Source organism: Salmo trutta, chromosome 25 (assembly GCF_901001165.1).
Source record: "Salmo trutta chromosome 25, fSalTru1.1, whole genome shotgun sequence".
Taxonomy (NCBI): domain Eukaryota; kingdom Metazoa; phylum Chordata; class Actinopteri; order Salmoniformes; family Salmonidae; genus Salmo; species Salmo trutta.
Window position 1 is genome coordinate 18,113,341 of NC_042981.1, and position 9,656 is coordinate 18,122,996.

A 9,656-nucleotide genomic window follows, 5' to 3' on the forward strand; every position below is an offset into this window, starting at 1 on the left:
TTACCACACCCCCCCCAGTCCTTATTGCTTAATTATACAATGGGTGGGTCTAATCCTGGATGCTGATTGGTTAAAACTGCTTTCCAGACGGTCTATTACCACAGGCAAAAGCTTGATCTCAACTGTAAAAAGCATCTAGATCATTTCTTTTAGACTAGCATTTGGTTTTCAATAGAGGAGATTTGTATAAACCTTGCTGTCTGTCTCTGACATTGGCAACATTGTTTCAATATTGAAATTCGTTCTCCAACTGTCCCATTGTAATGAACGTGTAGGGGTCGGGACGAGACAGGCAGGCAGCTTTTCTCAGCCAGTCGAAATCATGAATCAGAGTCATTTTAATGGATATATACAAAGACATGTCAGTAGAAAACAGGTAAAATGAAACAAAATGCAGCTAGTTTGCTGTCTTTCCAGCTTCAGTTTGAAGTGATTGTGTTAGCTGTGTTGTTGGCTAGCTCCTCTGAACAACAGTGTCCTGACGAGAGAGCGCATTTTCTATGCCAAGAGAAATCACGCATCATTAGCTCATTGTTATGGAAGTCTCCAAACAAATACAAATGCACTTACTTTGCTGTTATTCTGTCTGCACTGTTTAACGTGACTGTAACTTAGCCGTAGTTGGCTAGCTAGCAAGCAAGGGATAAGAACGTTGCCAGCCAGCATGGCAATAGAACATTTAGAACCAACGACTGGGTTGCGTCCATAGATGCAGAACAAAAAGACTTGTTTCTGGCAACCGGACCGATAGAACGAACAACCAGCCAGGTTGCGTTGGGACTATATCTTGGGGAAAGATGAACTAGTATGACTAAATTAATCTAAATAACGTTTTAAATTAAAATATGTCAGTCATTATTTGAGCATGTTGGTAACCTGCATAAAAGTTATAATGCACTCGAAGCCAGTGTTTGGAGGATATATTTGCACGGTTTGCCGGCCCTTGACTTCGTTTCGGGCCTAACAACAGCCATACACCGGCTCTCTCTCGGGCATTATCACTTAAATGTGTATTCCATGCTGTTTCAGATTCGTTTGATCCTGCTGCAGTGAAAGGGCAGAGACTGACTGTAAAGATTAGAAGACGTAAGAGACCCAGAGATGGCTTCCCTCCCAGTAAACTGGTATGTCAATGATATAGGATACGTCCCAAATGGTACCCTATTTCCTTTTATAGTGCACTAGTTTTTGACTAACAGTAGTGCTCTATAAAGGGAATAGGGTGCCGTTTGGGTGCAACATAGTCTACTGGTCACATGGGCGCAACCAGTAGTCTACTGGTCACATGGGCTAGGTGATAGTAATATAAAACTTGTAATAAAGTAGTCATACAGTATTGTAATATAATGGTAACAGAACTAGTTAGTTAGGTAGTATGGCCTATGTCACATCAGCGCCATTATTACTTTTGACTGCAATAGGGTTGTATTATTAGATTATAAAATCAAAGATATTATACAGTAAAAGTGGATTCTACTCCTACTATGTTGTTGGTCCAATTGTTTTTCCCTTTCCCTTTCTGTGGGCGCATTCTGTATTGCAGAGTTGTAAGCGAAGTGGGACTATTGACATGGTGGAGCACACTGTTTCACTCCCTCCTGCCAGATCAAAACTCCATCACAAGTACGGGGTGAAAGCCTGGAAGAATTGGGTCCTGCAGAGGAACAAACAGATTGACTGTGAATTTTCCAAAGATGCCTGTGAGTCAAACCTAACTGCACAGACCATTTTTAGATCTTTGCTTATCATGTAAATTGAGTCTAAAATATGCTATCGGTGTTCATGTACCTTTTGTGGTGTTCTGTGTCCATCTTTCTCCCTATGGCAGGTAAATCCATGGTTCCCTAATCTGGTTTTCTGTGTCCATGTTTCACCCTTACAGCAGCTAAATCCATGGTTCCATAATCTGGTTTTCTGTGCCCATGTGTCACTCTTACAGCAGATAAATCCATGGTTCCATAATCTGGTTTTCTGTGTCCATGTTTCACCCTTACAGCAGCTAAATCCATGGTTCCCTAATCTGGTTTTCTGTGTCCATGTTTCACCCTTACAGCAGCTAAATCCATGGTTCCCTAATCTGGTTTTCTGTGCCCATGTGTCACCCTTACAGCAGCTAAATCTATGGTTGTGAAGGAGAACGTGTTGCAGTGTAACTCCTCTGAGCTTAGTTACGGCCTCTGTCATTTCATCAGTGAGGTACGTCGCCCCAACGGCCAGGCCTACCCTGCTGACAGCATCTTCTACCTCTGTCTGGGCATACAGCAGGTATTGAGCCTCCACGTTAATCCCTAGTATTTTATTTTTATTCAATACTTTATCCAAGATACTTCCAGTTAATCTTTATACCTTATTCCGTACTATGTTATCCACTACGGTACCACCTTTTCTGTCTGTCAGTGGCCATACTGGTTATAGTGACGTGATGGCAGCTAATACTGTTTGCAGATGTGTGATGCGACAAATTGACCCTTTTTCTTAATTTTTAAACAGCAATTTTTGTTCTCTTTGATTTTGCATGAAAACAATAAGAAAAATGTATACAATTCCATGTGAATTCAAAATGCAGCTGCACTGCTGCCAGCGATGTTTATTTGTTTCACGGTGAGTCCTTTTCAGATGGGTAAGCATTGCACCTGTACTCTGTGGGTCCCGAAAAGATCATCGTGGCGCGGTCGGTCAGAAAGACGACTTTAGGATAAAAATATTTTTTGGTCCCGCCGATTATTTGGAAACGGTCGTCTTTCTACTTTGTATGTATTAGCCTACCTATTGTATTGAAAGCACATCTTTGTTGCATTATTCAAACACTCAGAATTTGCTGCTTCAACTTCAGTAGCCTACCTCTCTTCTAGTTGGGCGTTTCAGATCAAGTGTGCCTAGTGTACAGTGCATTCGGAAAGTATTCAGACCCCTTGACTTTTTCCACATTTTGTTACGTTACAACCTTATTCTAAAATGTATTAAATAGTTTCTTTTTTTCGTAATCAATCTACACACAATGCCCCATATTGACAAAGCAAAAACCTGTTTTTAGAAAAAATGTCATATCCTTTACTCAGTACTTTGTTGAAGCAAATTTGGCACGATTACAGCCTCAAGTCTTCTTGGGTATGACGCTACAAGCTTGGCTCACCTGTATTTGCGGAGTTTCTCCCATTCTTCTTTGCAAATCCTCTCAAGCTCTGTCAGGTTTGATCGGAAGCGTTGCTGCACAGCTTTTGTCATGTCTCTCCAGAGATGTTAGATCGGGTTCAAGTCGGGGCTCTGGCTGGGCCACTCAAGAACATTCATAGACTTGTCGCAAAGCCACTCCTACGTTGTCTTGGCTGTGTGCTTAGGGTCATTGTCCTGTTGGAAGGTGAACCTTTGCCCCAGTCTGAGATCCTGAGCACTCTGGAGCAGGTTTTCATCAAGGATCTATCTGTACTTTGCTCCGCTAATCTTTCCCTCGAGCCTAACTAGTCTCCCAGTCCCTGCCGCTGAAAAACATCCCCACAGCATGATGCTGCCACCACCATGCATCACCGTAGGGATGGTGCCAGGTTTCCTCCAGACATGACGCTTGGCATTCAGGCCAAAGAGTTATTGGTTTCATCAGACCAGAGAATCTTGTTTCTCATGGTTTGAGAGTCCTTAACGTGCCTTTTGGCAAACTCCAAGCTGCCTTTTTACTGAGGAGTGGTTTCCGTCTGGCCACTCTACCATAAAGACCCGATATGGTGGAGTGCTGCAGAGACCTCCCTGACCAAGGCCCTTCTCCCCTGATTGCTCAGTTTGGCCGGGCGTCCAGCTCTAGGTAGAGTCATGATGGTTCCAAACGTCTTCCATTTAAGAATCATGGAGGCCACTGTGTTCTTCTGGACCTTCAATGCTGCAGATAAGATACCTTTCCCCAGTTCTGTGCCTCGACACAATCCTGTCTTGGAGCTTTACGGACAATTCCTTCGACCTCATGGCTTGGTATTTGCTCTGACATGCACTGTCAACTGTAGGACCTTATATAGACAGGCCTTTCCAAATCATGCCCAATCAATTTAATTTACTACAAGTGGACTTCAATCAAGTTGTAGAAACATCTCAAGGATGATCAAGGAAATAGGATGCACCTGAGCTCAATTTCAACTCTCATATCAAAGGTTCTGAATACTTATGTATTTAAGGTATTTTTGTTTTTCTATAAATCTGCAAACATTTTGAAAGACCTGTTTTATGCTTTGTCATTATGGGGTATTGTGTGTAGCTTGATGAGAAAATGTTTGTATTTGATCCATTTTAGAATAAGGCTGTAATGTAACAAAATGTGGAAAAGGGGAAAGGGTCTGAATACTTTCTGAATGCACAGTATGTGTGGTTTCTCTGAAATAGTATGCATGGGCGGCCAATCATTGGCAGCTATCTTTCCAAGGAAATGTACTTGCTAAATATAATTGGGCTATAGTTTACTTCATTGCCTAGAAATAAATATTGATCTCCCAACCAAAATCATCCCACTCCTAAAAGGTAGGCAGAAAAAAAATAGCTAAAGAGAAAGTGCAAGTCTAACTTGGCTCTCTTCTAGCTAGCATATTGGCTGATTTAGCCCAGTAATACGATAGCTTAATAGAATCTTAGGTTCTTTTTGTGCATTTTGATATTGCCTATAGGGCGCAAAATTCGCTGGAACCATGGCTGGTAGGTGAGCTGCGTCACATACTCCTAAAATAACATTGTGGGACTGCTGTTAAGTTCGGACCAGTAGTTCTTGATGTAGAGCGTTGCAGTCGGGACAGAACCAGCAGGTGAGCTATGAAAAGCTGTGGGGGTGGGGATGAAGAAATCAGTCCCGTGCAAACCTCTAACCTGCACTGCCCTTACTGGGGCTCAATTCCACTTCGCAAACGTTTGCATTTCCTTCTCATTTAACTTCTCAAAGTATTGCCATACAGGCATTCGCAGCTGTCGCTTGCCTTTCTCCCATTTTTCCAACTGTTAATGAAGATGGTGGAGAGTACTCCAAAATAATTGATTTCTTGACTCCAATTTCTGAGTGTCAAGATTCAGTATTTTTGGAACGGAGGAGACTGATTAGTTGCCATACTTCCGACAACACAAACACTTGCATCTTTCATAGCGATCTATCAACGGACGGAGGGGGGCAGGGGCACAGTATAGGCAGTTCGCCCTCCAGGCAGGCAGGCAGAACCGTGCACTAGGCCTATATATGGGGCTCCCGAGTGGCGCAGCGGTCTAAGGCACTGCATCTCCGTGCAAGAGGCGTTACTACAGTACCTGGTTCGAATCCAGGCTGTATCACATCCGGCTGTGATTGGGAGTCCCATAGGGCGGCGCACAATTGGCCCAGCGTCGTCCAGGTTTGGCCGGAGTAGGCCGTCATTGTAAATAAGAATTTGTTCTTAACTGACTTGCCTAGTTAAATAAATAAATAAAAATATACCTGCAATCAAAAGCTGTGTATCGCAATTTCTTGCGTTGCAATGTCTCTCAACTTCAGTAAAGCAGGACCTATCATCAATGAATAGGCTAGGATATTGAGATGAGCGAGATGCAACACTTTGCTCAGTGTTGCACAGGTTGTTCGCAGCGTGGTAACTAGGGCACCAAAACAGCGGAGAAGTTGAGCCTCGCTCTTCAAAACTTTTAGTTGCTGAGGAAATTGACCCACTATGCCGTTTACTTTCTGCATCTACATAACAAAACACAATTTTTCAGTTATGAATTTTTCTTGACATTAAGGATCCAAATGTTGTTTTAAATGTTCACACCCTTACTAGTAACATCAATATTATCTGCACTTTTGCTATAGTAACTACTGCCCCAGGGACATCTATTGTATTTGCCCCTCTGCCAAATATGATATACAGTACCTAATGCCTCTCTCCCTCACCATCTCTCATTTGTCTCTACAGTATCTATTTGAGAATGGAAGGCTAGAGAATATCTTCACTGATGTGCTCTATCATAAGTTCAGCATGGAGATGACTATGATGCTACATTACTGGAGTCCTACCCTGCTGCCCAGCGGTAAGAAGGTTTCTAGCCTTCTCTACTACGCCTGTCCTATCCCTTTAATATCATTGGACCATTTGAAACACACACACAATGACGACACATCCCTCTGTCCCTCCCTCCACTGTTTCTCTTTAGGCTACCTGCATTCCCGTGTGGAGGAGGAGTACCTGTGGGACTGTAAACAGCTGGGAGCCTACTCCCCCATCGTGCTGCTCAACACCTTGCTCTTCTTTGGCACCAAGCTGTTCCAGTTCAAGACCCTGGGCCAACACAGACGTCTGTCCTTCACCAACTTCACCCGCTGTACCAGGGTCACCAAGAACGGCAAGAGCTCCTTCCTGAGGTTTAGGCCTGGTCAGGATGTGTCAGACACCCCCGGTGAGTTGAGTTCCAACCTCAATGCTGTTCAAGGCTATCACATTTTATTCTACTTTCTTTATCCCATTAGGAGCAATTAAGAAAGGCATTGCCATATCACAAGCAATAACATCCTCTACGAGTTCCATAATGCGCTAGGTTGTGGGTTGTTTTCTCTTTGTGTGCATATCCAGAGCTGCTAGCTTTGCCTGCCAAGAGAAGGCTGGATGAAGAGGAAGGTGACATGGAGATGCCTGAGAATACTGAGAACCCACTACGCTGCCCTGTCAGACTCTACGAGTTCTACCTCTCCAAATGGTGAGATTACATAGTACATCTTTATTTCTGTTATATTCCACTCTAATTTTACTGTAGCTATATGACTTGTTTGAGATATTGACAATGTTTTAATGCCTCAATGTTTTGCAGTCTGAAAAACAGAAATTGAGAATATTTCTGGAATTGCTGCCTTTCGATAATTCTATAATCCTCTTCCTTTGTCTCCACCTGCAGCTCAGAGTCGGTGAAGAATAGACCACACCTGTTCTACTTGCAGCCAGAGCTCTCCTGTCACTCAAACAACCTGCTGTGGTATTCTGCCCAGCAACTAGAAGGCCCTGCGCTGGAAAGCATGCTCACACGCATCCTGGCAGTACGGGAGGTCCACCTGGATGAGCTTCCGCTGCATAATCACTATACTGAAGCCTCCACAGATGATGACAATGACCATTTGTAGTGGGAATAACCTACTCATGGAATGGCACACTATTCCCCATATAGGGCGGTGCACTACGTTTCAACAGGGCCCATAGGGCTCTGGTCAAAAGTAGTGCACTATATATGGGTTAGGGTGCCATTTCGGACACAGCCATGGACATGCCGCAAACATGCACAATCATGTAAAGACAATAAGATACTGTCTGACACTTCATTTAGTTTTTCATTACGTCTTTGTTTTTAGATTCTAGTTTTAGAAGATGAATGGAATTATGGCTAACAAAACATTAAAACTATTCATGTTACATTCGTTTCTGTTTGTTTTTCTAGTTTGTTAATATAGCTGAAAATGTTACTTTCTACCAATATGCCTTATTCTGAGGGCCCACACAACTAATTCCATAGTCTTGATCATCCAAACTACTAACTAAACCAAGGTGATCACATAATGGTGTACATAGTTTTGTTGTTTTAGTTTTTTTGTATGAATCCCTCTGTTGTGGACTTGAATAAGCAACATGATTATGCAAAGGACATTTCTGTCTGCTCTGCTGTCTGTTGTCTGAAGTGATTAAAAGAACCTGACTGAGAATACAACTCAAACCAAATGGAAATGTTCCTTCACTGTGAAAGTGATCATCATTTAGATTTGTGAATAATGTTATGTTAATGTTAAATTACCTGTATGAAAATCTGAGGAGTTGAAGAGTCGTTCTCATCTGCTTGACTGCATGATTTACTAATTGATGGTTCAAAGGTGGGGTGATGTATTGTGTATCGTGCTTTAGCAGTGCAGAGTATTGTTATTGTACAGCGCATGATGTGTTGTTGGACAAATAGAAGAGAGAAACCACGTTCTCCTTGCATGTGCGAAAGGGCATGAGTGGGAGGGACGAGGGCACTGTACTGAGAGAAGTGGTACTGAGGGATAGTGTGCTGAGCGAAGAAGAGTTTGTGTGGGAGAGAGAGGAGGCAGGTAAAAGAAACTGCAGGCTTTATCCTCATGTATCTCTCAGCCAAGCCAAACACATTGAAAGTGGTTATATAACAGAACATGTTTTGTTTGCTATACCCGTTTCTGATTCGTTTCGAAGGTCATTTCAAGGATATCATTCTGTCAATGTCACATGCATCACCTGTGTGAGACGATGAAGCTGTGACTGTCTTTAGAGCCGTCTGATTTCCCCTGCTGATTCATGTCTGGGGAGGACATCAAAGCCCACAGAGGTCAAACCTAAATTGAGTGAAAAGAGGACGGAGAGAAAGAAAAAAGAGTAAAAGTTTGTCTTTAATAGAAACCTCTGAAGCAGCCTTAGAAACATGGGGGAGGGGAATCTTCAAGTGTGTGAGGGCGAGAGATGGAGAGTGGGTGAGAGAGAGGAGGGGGGTGGCTTGCGTTGGTGTTCAAATAAGAGACCATTTGTCAAATAATCAGTGCCTCTGAGCAGACGGATGATTTACATGGTTTCTTAAACCTTTAGTTTCTTCATTTCAGAAATGATGTATTCTGGAGCACAAGCAAGCAAAGAGATGGATTAATCAGCTGCCATGGCAATGACAAGTTTTTGACTCATTTATTGATGGGGACAGTTGAAAGTGATGACAGCAGAGACTAGTATGAGGAGAAGGCGATGCAGAGATAGACAAAAGGAAATACTTTTGGGGTTCTGAACGGACCAACAGAGAACAGTGAGTTACCCAGCATCATGTTGAAGTCGTGTGTTATTTTTTTGAAGCTGCAACCCTATTCAACACCTTTGCGAATCAGTTTTTGTGTTGTTGGCTGCAGTTCTGTCAGAGCAAGTGAGCAAAATTGTTCTTGAATATGCCTCTATGACAAAAAGACTTTCTCCAAGCTCCTCTACTGGTATTATTGAGAGGAGAGCGAGAGAGGCTGTTTTAATAGACTTTACAGATGGCATTCAATCTGAATATTTCTCATATTTGTAATTGACTATTGCATGATGATAAGGAATGAGCTGACATGCATCATACTCATTTTTACGTTGTCTCACTGCACTTCTTTTATATCCAGTATATTTTAATTACCATCTCTTTTTAGACTGCTCTTTTTGGAACATTTACTGACAGTCATTTTTGCTGGTGGTGGATAGAACAGTATGGGGAAGCCTCTTAGTCGACCGGGTTGCTTCAGGCAGTGTCCCTGCTGCCTGGAGAAGAGTGTGGATGGGGATGGCTACAATGAGGACGGTTACATCCCCCAGCGCTCCATCTACGACACCATGTGTATCAATGAACATATTGACCATGGCTCTGCCCAGAGCACCATAACCTCCAGGGGAGGCCAGGACAACAACTTCTCCAGCAACGGCAACCTAGGGGTGGGGGCAGGTGCCTGCGGGGACATGATCACGTTCGAGACACGATCTACAACTCCCATACCTTCCATGGGTAGGAGGCTAGACGAAAGGGTGATATTTGACCAGCTGAAGCTGGTTGAAGCTGGCCAGAGCAGCCGTTCCCCAGGGGGGTTTGGGGGGAGGTCAGTGTCCCCCAGTGTCTCCTTGATGTCAGCCCCTGGGGGAAATTCCTCCTTCAGTGGCAAGAGACAT

The 9,656-nt window shown here is 43.2% G+C and overlaps 1 protein-coding gene across 5 annotated transcripts in view; it reads left to right on the top strand.

Annotated features, from left to right (window-relative positions):
* si:ch211-266o15.1 (zinc finger MYM-type protein 4) overlaps positions 1-7,686 on the top strand; it is a 29,448-nt gene extending 21,762 nt beyond the window's left edge. For 3 of the 5 annotated variants that reach the window (XM_029713084.1, XM_029713087.1, XM_029713088.1), the window contains 7 exons: positions 1,030-1,124; positions 1,544-1,700; positions 2,111-2,265; positions 5,907-6,021; positions 6,145-6,387; positions 6,561-6,684; positions 6,880-7,686. In XM_029713084.1, the coding sequence (XP_029568944.1) occupies positions 1,030-1,124; positions 1,544-1,700; positions 2,111-2,265; positions 5,907-6,021; positions 6,145-6,387; positions 6,561-6,684; positions 6,880-7,102 (1,112 nt within the window). In that variant the 3' untranslated portion in view covers positions 7,103-7,686. The remainder of the gene's footprint in view (positions 1-1,029; positions 1,125-1,543; positions 1,701-2,110; positions 2,266-5,906; positions 6,022-6,144; positions 6,388-6,560; positions 6,685-6,879) is intronic. The other 2 variants (XM_029713086.1, XM_029713085.1) reach the window with 2 other exon arrangements.
* Positions 7,687-9,656: the final 1,970 nt, after the last annotated feature.